At 36.0% G+C, this 20,917-nt stretch overlaps 1 protein-coding gene across 1 annotated transcript in view; it reads left to right on the top strand.

Annotated features, from left to right (window-relative positions):
• The window catches only part of STIL (STIL centriolar assembly protein), a 45,334-nt gene extending 26,866 nt beyond the window's left edge, over positions 1–18,468 (top strand). Inside the window, exons 11-17 of the mRNA XM_090269415.1 lie at positions 274–388; positions 1,771–2,739; positions 7,529–7,694; positions 8,903–9,134; positions 11,789–11,999; positions 13,773–14,023; positions 16,949–18,468. Coding sequence (XP_090125541.1) covers positions 274–388; positions 1,771–2,739; positions 7,529–7,694; positions 8,903–9,134; positions 11,789–11,999; positions 13,773–14,023; positions 16,949–17,738 — 2,734 coding nt within the window. The 3' untranslated portion in view covers positions 17,739–18,468. The remainder of the gene's footprint in view (positions 1–273; positions 389–1,770; positions 2,740–7,528; positions 7,695–8,902; positions 9,135–11,788; positions 12,000–13,772; positions 14,024–16,948) is intronic.
• The last annotated feature ends 2,449 nt before the right edge of the window (positions 18,469–20,917 follow it).

Genomic DNA, 20,917 nt, shown 5'->3' with positions numbered 1-20,917 from the left:
TAGCTTTTGATTTATTGTGACGGTAAGAATAACTAGGTTAAACATGCCATGATCAGGCAAAGGGGTATTTTATTAATTATGAGTTCTGTTGGGTCGGCTGTCCTGGGCAACTAACATTGGCCTGAAAAATAAAATAATTTATGATTGTCAGATACTAAGTTAAATGATCCAAATACTACTGTAGCTTACTAAAGGACTTCCTTCAACTTCCAAAAGAAAGAACGAACACTAGCCTGCTGAAGACTTTTTTTCTGTCTCCCCCCTACTCTTTAGGTCTTCCCAAAAGTTAACTCCGGGGAAAATGCCAATAAATGATCACGACTCTGGTGTTGAAGATGAAGATTTTTCTCCAAGACCAATTCCTAGTCCTCATCCAGTGAGTCAGAAGGTATCACTCACTGATCTTATAAAGTACTCACCTTGATGACTAGAAACCTAAGTCTCTTCATGTTAAAGTACCCAATAACGTAACCTAAAATTTACTTAAGTTTTATTCTAAGACATATGTGGCTATCGCTATGTATATGGCTATATTTGCATATATAACTCACAGGTGTGTATAATTATTTTATGTAGTAATAGATATACATATATACACGTGTTGTAAGTATATAATAATTACTCCCAGAGAAAATTGAGGCACAGATTGGTTAAGTTACTTGCCAAGGATTTTACAGCTAGTAAGTATTAAAGCTGGCATTTTGATTGTGGAAGTTTGGTTTCAGAATCTGGTGCTTTTAACCCATATAGACTCAGCATTCTATACTACATCATCAAACCTTAACATTATGTCTTATTCTGAGAAAACCTCCTACTTGCTTTTAGAGATTAATTGCTAATAACCCCTGTCATAATTTTTTGATTGCAGCCAGCCAGTGGGTTGTTGTAGAATTGTTGTGCCTTAATTGGATCAATCGCTTATTAGAAGAAAAAGGAATAGGAAAGATTTTTTTTTTACTCTTTACCTGAGGATATGTTTATTGACTTTTTTTTATTTATCTTTTTTTAGAGGGAGAGAAAAAAATCATGTAAGGGAGAAACATGGATTGGTTGCCTCCTGCACATGCCCTGACCAGGGATCAAACCTGAAACCTAGGTATATGCCCTGATCAAGAATCGAACCCGCAACCTTTTGGTGTACGGGACGACGCTCCAACCAACTGAGCTACCTGGCCAGGGCTACAATAAGAAAGATTTTTTAAAAATTAATATCAAATTATAACCAAATTCACCACAGCAAGTATTTTGCTTTTCCTTCTGTCTTCCAACTCTTAGTTAGTATCAGTACAAAGAATAACTAAATAATTCACTTAGTGGTAAAGTATTTTGAAGTATTTATTGGAAGATTCTTTGTTATTTAAGATTCAGAAACATTATTTGCTACTAAATCTATTGAAGCATTTTGCCTATGATAATTTTTGCAGAGGGTAAAAAACATCTATTGTAAAACAGTTTATCATATTGTATGCTCGATCTAAGCAATGTTAATCAGTGTTCTAATAAAAGGAGTTCCAGCATTATATAAGTTTGTGTGATGCCTAGTTTCATTTCTTGAGGGTGAGTACCTTATTTATTTTGCTCACAATTGTATTCCTAGTGCCTAGCACATAGAAGATGCCCAGAAAATATTCATCAGCTGTCTAGATAAGGAATAAACCTTTTTAAATAAGTAACTGGTTATAATTTAGGAAATACTCGTCTAAGAAAAGTGAAGTATATATCTTTCGCCTAAAAAATACTTCTCCCTCTTTCATTTCTTTCCATTTATAGGTTTCTAAGATCCAACCATCAGTTCCAGAACTTTCACTTGTGCTGGATAGCAGTTGCATAGAATCAGCCCCTCTGCCTAATCCTTTGGAAATGGTGAATAATGAAAATCCTCCTTTATTGAATAACCATTCTGAACGTTCGGAACCACTGCAACCCCAGCTTTATGAGGAGAAACACAGCCCAGAGTCTGAAGCTGGAGAGCCTTCCTCAAAAGGGCTACCAAATCAATTAAACCAGGGCCCTGCTCCTTTGAGACACTGCAAAGTAAGACAGCCACCTACCAGTAAGAATGAGAACCCCCATGTGAAGAACAGTGTTAAGCCATCTTCTCTTAATGGGCCACCTCTTGATGCATCTGAAAAGCTTCAAACAGTTTCTTCTGGAAATGTACACAGAGAAGAGTATCCTGTAAGACCTTCCACATTTAATTCCAGGCAGTCTTCTCTTGCTCCACAGTGCCACCCACACAATTTTATTTTTTCGCCTCATAATTCAGGAAAACCAATGGAATTTCAGCTACCTACTCCTGCACCACCATCTTGCTATTCTGCAAATGTGTGCAGTTGCTGTCAGCATCATGGCCATGTTCAGTGTAGTCCAATCAATTCTTGGCAAGGAATGAATACAGTAGGATCCCTTCAAGACCTCCAGTCTGAAGCCCTTCAGAAACATTCATTATTTCACTCAAGTGGATGTCCAGCTCTGTATCATAATGCATTCTATTCTTCTAGTAGTCCTATAGCTTTGAGACCTCAGGGAGGCATGGGCAGTTGTGCTCCCCACAGCGGTGGAGAACCGTCTCCTGTGGCAAGACTACCTTCACATGTGGACTCATGGAACCCGCGGCCTTGTGCAGTGTGCATGCACACACCCAACACTGGGTCGGATAACGGGATGATGGGACTATCACCGGACGCATATAGGTTCCTCACAGAACAGGACAGGCAGCTGAGATTACTTCAAGCACAGGTTTGCTGGGAGCTTTTTCAGTTCTGCTAAATTCCTGGTATTAAAATGGTTTCTTAAAAAGAACTGGCAACTCTTCAGTAATTATATTTTATGAAGTAGAATTGTAAAATGTCAGAAGTAGAAGGATCCTTGGAAACTGAATTCTGGTCCTTATTTTACAGATAAATAAAATGAGGATTAGAGAGAAAATAACTAACCTAATGACACATTGCTAATTGGAAGTAGAAACAGGACTAGGAAACAAGCCTTCTGTTCTCTGTTTTGTGCATTCCTAACCTACAACATAACTATTTATAAGTTACCAAACCATTATAGACAACTAAATACATGGTATGGCAAAAGTAGGTTTACAGTTTTTCATATGGAAAATAAAACAATAAGTAATAAATAATAATACAAAAATAAACTGTTTTGTGTACTCAGAATTGTAGACCTACTTTTGCCCCACCCTTTATAAGGGCTGCGCAATGGATTCTGACTCAGCTTTAGTCTGTGAACCTTATGGTATGTATACTAACCCTTAGAGAAGAGTTTTAACACCTCTTCGGTATTTCTATACTAGACTTGTTCCACTCATTTTATTCTGAAAGGTTTTCTTCCTCTGGCCTTTATGGCAAAGTTCTTAGTTTCTTAATAATACTCTTGCACTGTTGAGTCTTTAAGTATTATATTTTTCTTTCCTTACTGATACCTTTCTTCCACACACCTACCCCAAGTCCTCCCCACCTTTCTTTGCTTTTTAATACAAATGGAAACAACCCAAAATATACTTCTTCATATTTTTTTCCATGACTAACTGTGCAAATATATGTATTACGGACATGTATACATGTGATTTTTTAAAAATCTTTTATTAAATTGGAATCACAGTCTTTGCATTTTGAAAAACAGACAAAGAAAAGATAATGACATTTTTAAAATTCTGCTTAAAATGCTTTAGATATGACATCTGAGAAAATTCTAGCTATGCTCTCTTTTTAGAACTAGGCAAATTCTTTTAAATTGTCAAGTGTAAATTGGATTTTAACAAATTATTATAAACATTTGGCAAAACTTAAATATTTCACATTGAAATCAAGTTTTTTCTTTTTTTTTTTTTTTAAGACTTATGCAGGATAAAAATCTCAGTAATTTGGGATTTATATACTTAAAAGGTAAATTATAAACTACTGGCTCTAATCTACATTATCTGAATAAATATATTTGAAGAGTATAAAATATATAGAAAATGCTTCTATGATAAATACATGTAGTATATTGCTCATGTAAATTTTTTAAAACATCTTTTTAGTAACATCTAATTTAAATTTTTTTAAAGTATCATAACACATTTTCTATATAGTATATGTAGAACTATCGTATTCTGCATAGAAGTCTGTTGTAATGAATCAAAACAAATTTTCTAATTGGTCTCCCACTATCTCAGCAGTTTGAAGCTTCTGCTGTTGCAAACAATGCAGCAGTGAACATCCTTATACTTGAATCTTCCTGCATATGTACTTCTATCTCTGTAGCATATATCCTAAAAGTAAAACTGAAATGAAAGAGAACACACATTTTAAATGCTCAAAGATACCCAAACTTGCTCCTCTCCTAATATTCCAAGTCTTATTTTGGTGAATGGTTAAAGGGCTGGTCTCTGGCACCAGACTTCTTGGGTTCTCATCCAGTTTCTGGGTAACATAAATTATGTGATCTTGGGCAAGTTAATTTATCTCCGACTTCAGTTTTCTCACCTACAAAATGAGGATATACATTTGTGTATGGATTGTTAAGGATTGAATTAGTTACTAGGTTAAGGGCTTAGAATAGTGTCTGGCATGTAGTTGTGTTGAGTACATATTAACTATTACTATCATTTTCATTATCATTATCTCAGTTAATGACATTACTTCTCATCCTGTCATGCAGGCCAAAATCCCAGATGTCAAGAACGCAGGCTTTACTTTCTAGATATTCTCTGAACTTAACTTCTGTTTACCATCTTTCATGCTACCACCCTAATTCAAATTGTCTTCCCTCATCCCCACATGCTGTTTCCAGTGCTGTCCCCTCGTGTTTCCTGCATTGGGAACACCACAGCCATCTTTTTAAGGCTCAAGTCAGATCATAGGGTTCCTCCTTAAAACTCACGAGTATACAATTACAATTAAAATAGAATCCAAATTCCTTACCTTGGCCCTCAAAGCCCTTTAGATTTGGCACCTGTCTCCCCTCTCCCAGCTTCTCTCTGCCACTTTTTTTATGTTCACTACACTTCAGCTGAAGTGGTGTGCTTTTTGTCTTTCAAAAACATGAATGTGTTTCCACTTTAGTTCTTAAGCTTGCTTCTCTTAGCCTGAAACTTTGTTCTATTTCTTTTTTTTTTTTTTAATTTATTTATTTTCAGAGAGAGAGAGAGAGAAACATCAGTTGGTTGCCTCTCCCATGTCCACACCTGGGGACCTGGCCCAAAACCCAGGCATGTGCCCTGACAGGGAATTGAACCTATGACCTTTCAGTTCACCGGCCAGCAATTAGTTCACTGAGCCACATCAACCAGGGCACATTGTTGTATTGCTAATGGCTAGCTCCTCATCATTCAGGCCTTAATTAGATATTTTTGTGCATATATATTGGTATATATATGTAGACATGTGTACTATACATATATAAGTACTAAGTGTAGGACGTGTCTATAGTAAGTACTCAGCAAAGTACAGCTATCTTATTTATCTCCTAATCCTTACAACTACTTTAGTTTTATGTGATGTTGAAGTTCAGAGTGGTTAAATCGCTTTTCCAAAAGGTAACAGAGAAGGATTTAAACTTACGTCCTTATGACAGCAAATCCCATGCTCCAAACCACTAAGTACATATGCTATTTTGTATTATTAATATGGGTTAAATTTCTCCTGATTTTAACAATTTATTAATAATACTTACTTTTCTATATTAATAAAGTTAATCTAAAATTAATGAGAGGAGATGAACAAAACAGTATAATTTATAGGGAAATAGAAAATCACATTATTTAAAAATGGAAGCTTTTCCACTCTTAAGTATGTATCCAAGATAAATGTTCACAAAAATATTTGTATACAAATGTTCATAGCAACATTATTTATAATATTCCAAAGTAAAAACACTTCAAATGTCCATCAACTGAAGAGTGGATAAACACAATGTGATATATACATACAATGGGATATTATTCAGTTCTCAAAAGGAATCAAGTATTGATAGATACTGCAGCATGGGTGAACTTTGAAAACATTACGGTAAGTGAAAAAAGCAACATATAAGTTCACATATTGTATGGTTCTGTTTATATAAAATATCTAGAATAGGCAAATCTGTAGAGACAGAAAGTAGATTAGTGGTTCCCCAGGGCCCAGGAAGAGGGGCAATGGAGAGTAACTGCTGCTAGGTACAGAGATTTTGGGGGATTGAGGAATGCAAACTTTGTGAAATTACTAAAAACCACAGAAGTATATGGTATAAAAGGATGAATTTTATGGTATGTGAATTATATCTCAATTTAAAAAGGAGGAGGGGGAATTTTTGGTGTTTGAAGCTTCAGCTTTGCTACTTATTAAGTTATATGACCTGGGCAAGTAACTTAATTTTTTTTAATGTATTTTATTGATTATATTGTTATAATAGTTCCAACTTTCTCCCCTTTACTCCCCTCCACCCAGCATCTCCCTCCCCCAGCAATCCTCCCCAAGTCCATACCCATGGTTCATACATGCAAGCTTTCCCACTTCACCCTTTCATATATTCTTCTTCTTCTTCTCTCTCTCCTTTTTTTTTTTAGTAAATATGTGATTAATTAATTATTTTAACAATAAAAAATAACTATCCCTCCCTCTCAGATATTAAGACCCTTTGTAATCTTGTAAAGGACAATGGGCAAAGGTCTCAAACTCCTCTAGCTGTTTCAAGCTGGACATGGTCGTCGTCCTACCTACCCTTGGGTCCAGAAATCCCTAATAAGAGTGGGGGTGCAGAGGGGAGGGTGGCCTTCCCACATGGGGAAGGATCGTGCAGACTCCAGGTCAGTTGGCTGTCCCCGGACAACAGCGTGCTTGGTTTAACAGGCTGGCATCCTTGTTGTGTTTTGGGGGCAACAGATTTGGCAAAAAGGGTTAAAAGACATCATTCAATCTATAACTACTAGATGACAAAAGGCAGGGATTAATTTTTCAATGTAACTTAATTTTTAATGCCTGAAGTTTTCATACTTGGAAAATGTATCTAATATATATGTATGTTCTTTACGGGTTGTAAAACTATACATAAAAGCTCTTAGTATAGTGTCATGTAAACGGGAAGCAGTAAGTGTTAGCAGTTGTTATTAATATTTCCAGTTTCAGCATGGTCAAACATGGGCAATTCTGATTAACCTTTATAAGATGAATCTTGAGTAAAAATATCTAATATTTGGTACATGGAGTCAGGATATACCTCCTACCACACTTTTGATTTTTTAAGTGAAATAGAAATAAAATGTAGGATTGAATTATTAACATTCAGGCTTTTCTACATGATTGTCAATTTATGAATGCTAATCTAAACACTTGTATGTTTCACTTTTAAATTTACACATAGCCCTGTGTCTTAATAATAAATGATAATGATTTTCTACATTGAATGAGTTTTATGATATTATCTAGTTGAAATGTGAGAAAATATAGTTAAAGTTCAGTTATTTATAAATGGAGGGACTATAACTCATATTTAAACTCAGCTGCTATTTTTGTGATTACTTTACTGTCAGTTTAAAGTATGTTTTCAATTGATGTAGATTCAGCGTTTATTGGAAGCACAGTCTCTTCAGCCCTGTTCTCCTAAGACAACCACTGCTGAAGACACGGGGCAGGCTGCAAGACAAATGGAGCTGGTTTCCATGGAAACACAGTCATCCCCTGGTTTACATATGAGAAAAAGTGTAAGCATTGCTGTGAGCACAGGTAATTTCATTTTTTTTTTTTTAATGTGTAAGGGATTTTAAAAAAATGCATTTCACGTCTACTTTAAAATATTTTTACATTGAAATCGGTGCATGGTACAAATGGAACCAAAACCAAAGTAATGAGTGTACAGTATTCCCTCACTTATCGCAGGTATTACATTCTAGACCCCCCCGCGATAGGTGAAAATCTGCGAAGTAGGAACCTTACATTTATTTTAGTATTTATATATATTTTAAGGCTTTATAAACCTTTCCCACACACTTATAAACCATTCCCAGTCCCTTATTAATCTTTTCCACACTTTTATAAACACTACTTATGTTCTTAAACCTATTCTACACTCTTAAACCTACGTAACTTTATCAACATACGTATCGTCGTCGGCAGCCGTCCGTCTTGAGAGACGATGGTGTAGCTTCTTAAGAGTCTATCTGCACCGCCGAGAATGGCTGTGCAGTCCGACTCGGGAGTGACATCGTATCTGTCTCCTCCCGTGTTGAATCGACATCTTGCGATGACGCTGAAGCTACAGAGCCTGGGCAGGGTGATATGGAGGGTCTGCTGTTGCCCATGCAGCAGACCCCCCCTCTCTTCGCAGCTGAAGGGTCCAAGGGAAAGACGGAGTCAATACAGCTTGGCTTCAGGTGCGCCGCAGGAGTTGCCGCTGTTGACTACAACGTCAAACCGCCTTAGGGACTCCAGCTCCGGATTTTCTGTCAGGGTTTACTCCCTTAGCCTTTCCCCTGAAGAGGTATGCCGCAAGGCAGCGGAGGTTTTTTGGAGTCAGAGTTTTCCTTCTCTGATGTGCCCTGACTGGAAGATCAAACCAGCGACACTTAGCTCGCAGGCCGACGCTCAATCCACTGAGCTAAACCAGCCAGGGCCAAACATACGTATACAGTACAGCTAAATCCGCGATATAGCGAAAACCTGCGATAAATAATTAAATATAATATTCTAAAAAACCCCACGATATAGTGAGGCTGCGATAAGTGAACTGCGATATAGGGAGGGACTACTGGACTCCAGTTTTCTATCTTTTCACCTGCCACTTAATTCCTCATGACATTTCTGAGGAAATACAATCTGAAAAGGGTTCTAGGTGATTGTGTTAAGGTAGCTAGTCTTACTAACAAAGGTTTGTCAGGGAATTATTTTAATACTGGAATATTGTTTCAGTGTCTGTTAAAACATTGAATCTCCAGGTGCTAGCTTGTTTTGGAATGCAGCAGGTGATCATCAAGGGCCTGGTTCTCAGCTGAAGCAAGATGATACCAAGATTTCCAGTGAGGATATGAATTTTTCTCTTGATATTAATAATGAAGTCACAAGCCCTCCAGGCAGTGCATCTTCATTAAAAGCGGTTGATATTCCCAGTTTTGAAGAGAGCAACATTGCTGTGGAAGAAGAATTTAATCAGCAACTTTCTGTATCCAAGTAAGGTCTCCTTGATCAATATTCATCCTATTTCTTTTTCTCTTTTTAAATTCTAAGATTCTTTTGGTGATCTGACTCATGTGTGCATGCTAACCCACGAATACATCTACATCTATATTTATTTCTGTATGTATCTTATCTGTATTTGAAAATCATTGACTTCATACTAATTTTCTGATTCTAATCGTACACCCGTTTTTTATTTAAAGCTTTGCCCCAGCTGAGAAACCTGGCCCTTGTATGTACACTATACTAACTTAGTTGTTCAGTCCTACTTTAGTGTACAGATGAAGTAGTTTCAGAATGGCTAAGAATTCTGAAACAAATTTACTAGGGTATATTTGTAATTTTTATCTTTAGCCTTAAAATATACAATGAAAATACCTATTTTCATTGTTATTTAGGTTAGTATTTTCTTTGCCATTCCCTTATATGGTATGCTATTTGTTTGCAATACCATTAGGTGTTACCATTTGTATTCCTTTTGGGGTCCCATATATTCTGGTCAGTTTTGTTTTTTTGGTATGTGAAACATCACTATGGTTCTAACAGACCAAACTATACGAAAAGATATACACTCAAAGAATTACTTTCCTCTCATCCCTGCTACCTTTTTCTCAAATTCTCCTTTTTCCACCTCTTTTTCTGTCCAATCTCTTTAGTTACTGGATTATCCTTCCTGTATTTCTTTTGTACAAATGAGTAGATATATCTGTATTTTGTTATTTCTTTCTTACACAAGGTGTAGAAAAATAGCATGCCATAAGTGCTCTCCTAAACATTTTTCTTTTCACTTGGCAGTGTGTACTGGAAATCACTCCAAATTTGTTCCTAGAGATCTCCTTCATTTTAAATAGTATAATATTCCATTGTGTGGATGTGCCATAGTTTAGTAAAACACTGCTATTTTTGAGCATTTAGACTGTTGCCAATGTTTCTCAACTACAAACAACTACAGTGAATTACTTTGTTCATGTGTAGTTTTGAATTATTTTAGAAGTGGAATTCTTGCATCTAAAGTTAATTGCATATTTGTTGAATATTGCCAAATTTCCCTGCAAAAGAGTTGTACCAGTTTACAGTCCCACCATCAGTATATGTCATTATCTGTTTCCCCACAGCCATGCCAAAAAAAAAAAAATAATAATAATGCTGACCAGTCTCATAAGTGATAACTGATATCTTGGTATTGTTTTAATTTTCATTTTTAAACTTATAAATGAATTGGATCATTTAATCTGTTTGTGATTTATGTGCTTGTCTTTCTTATACCATTTTTCTTTTAGAGTTTTATGTCCTCTGCCCCTCAAGTTTTAAGTGTTCATTACGTATCAGAGATGTTCACTGATTGTGGTATATGCTGTGAATATTTTCTTTCAGTTTGTCAGTTGTCTTTTGACATTGTTTGATGCTTTTTGCCATGTAATGATTTTTTACTTTAGTAGTCAAATTTATTGATTTTTTTTCCCTTAAAATTATATCCTGACTGGTATTTTACAAAGATTCATTTTAGCTCATATTTATTGAGATTTTTCATGTACCAAATGAGTGCTTGGCACTTCATATCAAGTTAAAATTAAACAATATGGAAAGAATTGAAAATAAGCTGAGTTTTGAAGAGATATGGTTAGAAATCACACCATGTCAATAAAATGAAATATTATGTAAAGATTAAAACTTGTTTTTTATGAATATTTAACAAAATGGGAAGATACTCATGATATGATATAGGTTTTAAAAGCAGCTTCTAAAACTATAATATGGTACAGTTTTTCAGAGAAAATAAGTATCAATCGAAAAAAGGCATAGATGGAAATACTCTGAAATGTTAACCCGTGATCTCTAGGTATTAAATTACCTGTGACTTTTATTTTCTTTATACTTACTGTAACTTTGAGCATTTACCTAACCCCTATGCCTCAGTTTCCTCATCTGTCAAATAGAGATAAAATATACTATTTATCTCATAGGTCTTTGGGGAAGGATTATATAAGGTAATGTACTTGAAGCAGTGCTTGGCCCTTTCTGCCAGCTAATATTTATTATTGTTTTTCTCTCTTTTCCTCCATAGCCACAGATTACTGTTCTTACAAGAAATGTTTTTAAATATTGCTTTCCAATGTTACTTTTAAAATATGTATTTATATCCTGATTTTGGAAATAATGAATGCTCATTGTATAAAATTTGAAAAATGCATAAAAACATAAAGAAGAAAAATACCACCAAGTATATAATGTGATTACAAATGACAACTTAAAACTCTCATTTGACAAGGATCTTAACTATGTTTTAAAACTTGAAGTGAACAAATAATATATTTTAAAAATTTAGGGTATCTAAAAAGTACTAGTTAAGTCTTTCCTATCTTTAAACTCTAAAAAATTTTATTGCATCAAGTTCAGGATAAATCAACAAGTTGTTTACCAGCTTTGCAAGAAAGTTGTCTAAATTATTATAAATAACAACTCAAAAAGGTATCATGATCCAGCTTATATGCAGCCTATCAAGATGAGATGCTCATCACTAAGAGCTAAAAATACAACCAGAATGCTGCTTGAGTCTTACCTTTTTCTTCCAGGGTTACTGCACTTCAAACATATGTTAAGCATACCTTCATAACTAACACTTACATTATATTTATCCTTTCACGCAGCTCTTCTCCAGTTTTGAGAAAAGAACCTGCTGTGCCTGTATTTTTTCCGAATTCCCTGCTGGCAGAGAGCGTAAACATGTGCTTACAGAGCAGCCCAACAGAGGGTGCTAGTAACAACTCTTTGACTTCTGGGGAAGCGAAAAGTGAGCAAGTAATGCAACCTTTGCCTCATCAAACATCAGATAACCAGAAAATATACCAGGATTTATTGGTAAGAAAATGTAAAGTATTTCATCTTCTGTGAGATGTTTATTTAGCTTAGGGTATACTAGTCAAGCTTTTCTTATCTTTAAATTGATTGGGATCTTGATATAAAAAGATTTTCTGAAAATTAGTGATGTATCATTTATTTCGTTTAGCTTTTCATAAGTTGTGGTAACCTAAATTCAGTAATTTGCTGTGCCAGTTATCAGGTACTTAGCCAGGGCAGGGGTGAGCCTTATTTTAAAACTATAAATGTTGATATTAGACCAGATTCAAACTGAACTTAGTACCATAAAAAAACAAGCAGGAGTTTGCAGGAAGTTTGAACATTGGAAAGAAGTAGAATATTTATGATAATATTTACTGATTTCAGTTTAGGTAAGCAGCATTTTTATTGCATACTTAGCCTAGTCTGAGAAGTGAACTAAGTAAAGTAGATAATGTAAAATGTGACTATTACAGTCTCTGCTCCTGAGAACCTAGGGGAAATAGCACATGGATACCAGTAACGAACAATTAGGGCAGGTGGAGAAGTGCTAGAAGCAAAGGCAGCACAGACTAAAAAGAGAAAATTCTGGTTGGAGGAAATAGTTGTTTTGGAAGAGTTAGAATGTAAACTGGAACATGAAGATCATACAACTCTGACTGTCACTTCCATCTGGATGGTAGACCTAGGATCATTTGATTTCTTCATTTAAAATTGAGGGCTAATTAAGTTTACTTCATGGGCCCTTAGTATTCCTCAATGAACACACATTTATTATGTGCCTGCTAGGTCCCAGACTGGTGCAGGCAGCTATGTGCTCAGGGAATGAAATGTGTTTTAATGCCAGGAGGATAGAGATAGTATACATTCTCACTCGAAATGAGGATAGAAAGGAGTCAAATTCTGAAAGTAACAAAGATCTATGACATGTATAACTGAAACATTACGATTTCTCAGATGAAAGCATGGTTTAAAACTTGTTTTGAAGAATTTTCAATAAATCCTGAAAACCCTTGACATACTACTCAAACAATTTTAAATCTGTTGGTTTTAAAATAAACAAATTCTGAACAGCCATACATTTAAAAAAAAATCAGGATGGAAACCTTATTCACAGTCTTGAGAATTTAGTTTTGACGTATATGCTGGTGAAAGGCAAAATGGAAGTTTATTATTATTTCCTTCCCTTTGAATCATTTTTATGTTTTAATTAAATTTATTGGGGTGACATTGGTTAATAAGAGTCTATAGGTTTCAAGTGTACATTTCTATGATACATGACCTGTATATTTGCATTGTGTGCCCACCACCCATGAACAGATATTCTAAGTTTCCTCTAGGATCTGATGGAAGCATTTATCAGGATGGGCTGCTTTTATAAAAAACCCATAATACAGTGGTACCTCAGTACTCGTTGTTAATTCATTCTGGAACTTGTGACGAGTGTCGAAACTGACAAGACCTAGCAAATTTTCCAAGTGACAAGTGATGAAACATTCTCTCTTGCGTGGAGGCATGATCATACGAGTTCTAGCAAGTGCGATGCCTCCCAAGCAAGCACCGAGTGCTGAAACTGTTTTCTTGTCCAGGTGCATCTAGTACAGGGTTTGACATGTTTTGAAGCCCATGAGTACCGAGGTATGACTGTACTTGCAAGTGTACTTGATACTTTGTAGAATTTGGGAAGACACTGATTTGTTTTTCCCTGGCCTTACTTATGCTGTTATTTACGTTTTTGTTTCCTAAGATTATTAATAGTGACTTTTTCAAATATGTCCTTTTTCTTTTTATCAGGGTCAGGTGAACCACCTATTAAATAACTCCTCCAAGGAGACTGAGCAACCATCTACCAATGCAGTAATCGTCAGCCATGAATGCACCAGAACCCAAAATGTTTACCATGCAAAGAAAAAAAAACATGATTCAGGACTGGTGGACAAAGATTGTGTTCTTAATGCAACCCTTAAGCAACTAAGAAGCCTTGGAGTGAAAATTGATTCTCCCACTAAAGTGAAGAAAAATGCACATAAAGTGGACCACGCCAGGTAATTTTAAAATTTATTTAAAGGATTAATGAATTTTAGATGTATGCAGCAGTCTCATGAGACCAGGTGTAAGCTTGCTCAGTTCAATTGATGTATCATTTATTCAGAGCCTACTTACTGTATGTGTGATGAATAAGAAATCATCTCTACCCTTTAGATTCTCCATTTTAGTAGGAGAGAGGGTTATATAAGTAATTACAGAGATCGTGTGGGATGTCTCCTGGGTAAAGATGCCAATGAAATCCTCTGGGAGTCTTGGGGAAGGAGAAATGAGCTTTTATTCATTTCTGGTGTCTGGAAAGTCTTCCTGGAGGTGATAGTGTCTGTGCCAGCTTCTGGGTATTATGAAGTTGTGCCATCTAAAAGGCGAGGGCATAGTTACGTGAACCCTACTTATTGCTCCCCAGTTCCGACTGGCCATGTTCTGTTTGGATTCCTCTCCATCTAAGATGACCTTAGTATATATTTGTTTTTGAAGAGGATAAAATCCGGAAATTAAGTTGTGATAGTTAGCATGTTTTCTGTTAATAATTTTTGTTGCTGTATTCTAGTTACAAAGTAATAGTCTCATGATTTAAAAATATATATCAAATAATACACAAATATCAGATAAAATACAAAAGTTTCCACTTCCCAAACTTTTCAGTCTGACTTCTCCAAGGTTACTTCTCTTGTTTTATATTCTTCTAGAAATGTTCAAGTATATACGTGTGTGATGGGTGTTGCGATTTGGTTGTTTTGTTTTGTTTTGTTTTTACATTTATAGCTTACTTTATGGGCATATGCAGTTCTTTCTCATGCATTTAAACAGCTGCATAATATTCTGTGGGACCCATGTACTATAATGTAGTGAACCTTAGTCCTCTATTAATGGCCTTTTAGTCTGAATCTCTTTATTTCTTATCTCAAACAGTGCTAAGCAAACATCATTCTACAGGTACTTGTACAAGTATCTTTGCAGGATTAATTCCTTCAGGTAGGCAGGCTCAAAGGATATGTGTAAGTTAAGATTTTGGCAGGTGTTGCCGTGACCCACCAAATAGTTGTACCACTTTATATTCCTCCCAACAGTGCAGGAGAGCGAAGCTAGTTAGCATTTGTGAGGTAGAGGCTATACAACATTTGTTGGAATGTGCAGATCACCCTGCTATCTATGTGGGACCCTTACATTTTGGGATGGCTGCCTTCGAGGAGTAATATATTTCTTCACAGTGGCCACCCTATTTTAATGTCTCTAGTGTGAAACATTGAAATTAACATATTTTAGTATATAATGAACTTATTGAAGTTTTTATTTGCTTTTTCAAACTATTTACATTAATATTATCTATAGATATATTTTTAGTATGCACATATTTTGATTTAATATGCAAACTGCTTATGATTTTAGGAAGTAAAGCAGAAAAGGACTATATTCAGAATATAATCTCACTATAATATATCATAAAAGAATACTATTTAGATAAATTGATAATATCTCTTTCATCTTACTCCGACAGTCTCCAAAGCATTAAGTACCAAGAAGGTTAGGGAAGAATTCCTTGTAAAGACCAGCCTTACTGAGCATGCTCTCCCATTGCTTGGTGATAACATCACTGGTTTGGGGGAATATTAATGATGAGAATGAAAGTAACTGATAGTTATTTGGGCTTTGTAGGGGGAAGGATGCACACAGTGGTTGGCACATAGAAAACAGCTGCAGTTCTCCATTGAATGATATGCAAAGTCATAGCTTATCCTCTGACTAGAATATACTGTTTACCACAACAAATAGTACACAAATGACTAATTGTTAGGGAACAGAAAAACTGATAGCAAAATACAAGTTGCTGAACACAGTATAATGAAAACTTTTACAGAGTCCCAGAGAGTAAGGCAGACCTGACCTCAGTTTGCTAATTGCTAGCTGTTCAACCTAAGGAACTTAGTTAAAATTCTCTATCCCTCAGTTCTCTCAACTGTAAATAAAGACAATAGTAGTACCTACTTCTTTTATTCATTTGGTAAATATTAAGTGAGTGCCTGCTACCAGGCACCAAGGATACTACAATGGGGGCCAGAAACAGATAACAATTCATGGGCTTTCATGAGGGAGCTAGACAATAAATAAGAAATGTAAGTTAAGCATATATAGCTAGCCATAAGTGCCAAGGAGAAAACAGAAAAGTAGGGGAAGGGAAATGTGAGGTATTGGAGTAGACAATAAAGTTGAGATATTTGATATGGATGACCTCTCTGAGAAAGGTTTCTGTAAGGATTAAATAAGATAATGAATGTTTAGAAGAGTGCCTGGCATATAATATCACATCCATAAAAAGTAGCAGCTATTATTGCATATATGATATAAAGGGAAAGGCAAGTCAGTTAATATTAATGAGATAACACCAACCTAAGTGGGTTGAAGGCTATATCTAATAAAATAAAGTCAGTGTATACACACACACAAAATGGTCCATGTCCAGAGACTAGTTGATGTTTTTTATTCATTACAAATAGACTCTCTTCAACTGTGAACAATGTAATATTCTGAGCTGCTCACCAGAGCTTGTAATGTTATGTTATCAAATGTGTTTTCTATTGTATTTTATTTTTGTTTTACTTTACCAATATTTACCTTACCAATGACTTTTACATTTGGGGGCCTGTATTTGTCTTAAAACCATGACTGATGTTTAAATTTAGGAAAATTAATTTCTGTTTCGCTCTCAGTCTGTGAATCATAGATTACCTTCTAGGTTATCATATTTATGCCTTGAATGTAGCTGGATCATCAAGATTTAGATGTCTGAGCACTCAGATAAAAAGTACCATGAGGCTTAAAGCTGAAGACCTTTTGTTACCTTCATAGACTGGAACACACTTAGAATAACACTATTTGGTACTCAAAATAAGATACATGATAGCCTACTCTGTTGTGTCTTTTAGTGTGTTGGCGTGCATCAGCCCTGAAGCAGTGATCTCTGGATTAAACTACATGTCACTTGCTAGTGTTGGCATGAGTGGTCTAAGCCCTAACTGTGTGGATCTGAGCATGGAGGCAAATGCTATAGCTCTGAAATATTTAAATGAGAATCAGCTGTCACAGCTGTCTCTCACTCGATCAAACCAAAACAACTGTGACTCATCTTTTAGCCTTCTGCATATTAATACAGACAGAAGCACAGTGGGACTTAGTTTAATTTCACCAAACAACATGTCGCTTGCAACCGAAAAATATATGAAGAGATATGGACTCATACAAAGCAGTGACAATAGTGAAGATGAAGAGGAGCCTCCGAAGAACGTAGAAAGCAAGAGTGAACATTTATTGAATCAAAACCTCACATCCATACCTGAACAACTCGATTGTCAGAAGGAGCCCTCTAGGAATGCCTGCGAAGGAATTAATTGTAATAACTGTGAACTCTTGGGCACCCACCCAGATATGCCAGTACTGAGAAATATTACAAATGAAGTTGTTCCGCCAAAAGCAGCACAGCGGTTGAATGAAAACCCAGCTTTCTTATTAAAGAACCTTAACTCAAGTCCTGCAGTCAACCTCCGAACTGGAAAGGCAGAGTTTACCCAACATCCTGAAAAAGAAAATGAAATGGACACTCCAGTTTTTCCTGAAAGTTTGAAACCTTCTGAAACTTTAAAGCAAATGAATAGTATGAATTCCGTAGGCACCTTCTTAGATGTAAAGCGTCTCAGACAGTTGCCAAAATTATTTTAAACCTTTAACTCCCTTTCCTCCTGATATGAGGACAGGTCGTCCTCTGAAGATACTTAGAGAAGGCAGAGCCTTTTGGTAGTTTGGGGATTCCTAGTTATTCTAGGGTCACCCTGTTTTTTGGTAACAGCTGATTGCAAAGGACTGAACAAGTGTCCTGATTGTCTGTAAGATGGCTGGCTAGTAGGAGGGCTTGGTTCTCTTTGTTAGAGAGCTTTGCAGTGTCTCTGAGACCTTTTTTAAATAAATAAACCCTGAGATCATTTATTTCAACAGATTTCAGTAAACAGACACTATCCAATTCTGAATCTTAACTGTTCTTTTATACTGTACATTTTGAAAAGTAATTCTGTTTTTCTAGCGTGTTGCATCTCTGCATCTACCCAGCATCACCTGAAAGAACATAAAGTTATCATGACCCTGACTAAATTAGCTAAATCAACCCTTACTGGATTTAAGAGGAAAGTTTTGTTTTTAAAAAACAATTTAAGATCTTTTCATACAAGGAGTGTATATGTCTTCTTGAATTCAGATGCATATTTGTTAAATTCTGTGGCAGTAAAACTTTTGCAATATAGTGGGTTGAGGTAATGCAACACATTCAACACCGAGCACTAACCATCACAGAATAAGAAAATCATTGGGTATAGTGTGTTTTATAAACTTTGTGAGTTTTTCAAATGTTTTATTTTTTTTAATAGAACTAAAATACCTATTAAATTTAAATAAATGTCTTGATTGACTGTTTTTCCTTTGTCCTCTGCGATAGTGTATCCTTCTCCATTTTAAAAAAAACATTTTTAGACACCAGAAAGTTACCAAAATAGTACACAGTTCAGGGGTACCCTTCACCCAGTGACCCTCGATGATAATATCTTATATAGCCATGAGAAATTTTCAAAATTAAGAAATTGACATTGGCTACAATATTAATAACTAAACTACAGACCTTTCAGTTTTCACAGGTTTCTACACGCACTCATTGATTTACCCTTTGGTATGTATATAGCGCCATGAAATTATATCACAATCATAGGTTTGCATAATCATCACCACAGTCAGCATACAGAAAGAACTAACTATTCTATCACCTCACGGAAATTCTAGTTCTGCCCTCCTTCCGACCCTAACCCTAAACAACCAGTGGTCTGTTCTCCATCACTGGAATTTTGTCATTTTGAGAATGTTAATATAAATGGAATCATAGTATGTAACTTTTTGAAATTGGTTTTTACTCAGCATAATGTCCTTGAGATGTATCCAAGGTGTTGAATGTATCAATAGTTGCTCCCCTTTTCCCCCACCTTCTTAAATATTGTTTTAAACTTATTTCTGAATATAAATGAAAAAATCCTCATTCATTTGAGAAAGAAAGCTCTTCTGCTGAAGTTAAATTAAGATGCCATTGCTTTATATCAAAGCTTATAAACTGGAAAGAAATAGACTTTGGATCTTTACTTTCCAATCCAACTGGGGCTTTCTCTGGTAATAATCTGATACATCAATTTATAGCAGCAAGCCAAACTAGGAACATGGTGGATCTCTGCTGTTCCCCACTGGAGCCAGGGACTCATTTGTGCCTCTTTGCCTTCAGCATTGCTCCCCTACGGGTTAAAATTAAGACAAGTAAGTGGCAGTGATGTGTTTCCTTTTGTTTTCATAGCATTGTTTGAGGCTTTGGTTATTTTAATAAATAGTATAAAAGCCCACTATGGATTTCACTGGAGTAAGTGTTTAACAGAATTGTCAATGCCACGGCCGAGTACTGTGTACTGTTTAACTTCAGCCCTCAGTGTATCACCCAAGAGAGTGTATGTACAATTTATATCGCACATTATTGAAAAAAACAGGGAATGTTAGTGAGTTAACTGACAGCTTCATTAACTATACTGTTATCACGGGGAACCGACACCAAATAAGACCCTCTATCTGAACAATAAAAACTGAACCTGAGCCCTTTTAGGCAAAATTTAATTCTATCACTTCTCTTACCACATCTAATTTAAGGCTTCTGTTATAATGCTTAAACAGTTTGGAGAACAAATTTGGGCTACACATAACTCAACAAAACATGTCTGTCTCTCTTTCTACTAAATACATGTCCAGAGAAGAGGGAACCATCACTGAAGCCTACTCTAGAAAGTTCTCTAAGAAGAATGGAAAGTTATTGAGCAAACTAATTGCTCTGATAGCATTTAAGCATCTTTGGAAGAAGCATTAGTGCTGGGAAAATTGGATTAAAAGACTGGAAATGATTGCCTCTCAAGTGACATTTCTCTGAATTTTTTTTTTCACCCAGTCCCCAGGATACTGTTTATAGATGTGGGTGTTCCACTTCAAATGAAATAAGGAAACGATGGAACTTCTGTTGTCTAGGAACATACCCCTCAGTCTAGGTCCTGGCCAATTGGCACCACCCCCACCCCCACCCACCAGATGTCCCCTCGCTCAATCTCTGAGCCCCTTTCTGGCTAATTACACTCCCTTGTCCTCTGCCAACCCCTGCAGAAGTGGATTGTTAGACAGATGCACCCTGGGAACAGTCACACAAACATAATGAAAAGCCAAAACCAGTGATCCAGACTATAAGGAGCTACAGCAGTGTAGTCATGATAGATAGCTTCCATCTTTTTAGGACTCCCCATGTGCTAACATGGCGTTAGTTCATTGAAGACTCCTCACACCCTATTTTTGAATCATTGTTTATACAAAGTATGAACCCTGACTGGTGATTGTCATGCTCATAGACGAAGAACAGCCTTAGGGAAGTAACTTACCCAAATAAGTTGCTACAAGAGACTCAAGCTCAAGAATAACTCCAGAGCTCAGGCTCTTATAAGCCACTAGGAAAACTCTGAGACCTGAGGCATTCAGGAAAAGGCTCCTGCATCTTGAGCTGAATTAATGATTTTGATTACTATAGTTAATGCTGTTTTTAAATATACGCTGTCCTCCAAGCTGCCCTGACATATATTTCCCCCAAGGAGTCCCCCTTGCTCTTTAGCCAAGACTAGAAATGACTTTTTTTTACCCAAGAACCCTGAAGTAGACAACCCCAGCTATCTATATTAATGTTAAAGGGTTCACGTCAGTGATTTTCATTGTGGTAACCTCCTGAGTACTGTAATGGCTCCAGGAAATTAGGGGAACAAAAGATTTTTCTGTTCCCTTGTTTTCTAGAC

This window comes from Furipterus horrens, unplaced genomic scaffold (assembly GCF_987537825.1).
Source record: "Furipterus horrens unplaced genomic scaffold, mFurHor1.1.pri manual_scaffold_3, whole genome shotgun sequence".
Taxonomy (NCBI): domain Eukaryota; kingdom Metazoa; phylum Chordata; class Mammalia; order Chiroptera; family Furipteridae; genus Furipterus; species Furipterus horrens.
The sequence above is the reverse complement of the archived record's forward strand: the minus strand, read 5'-3'. Positions and strand labels throughout refer to the sequence as shown.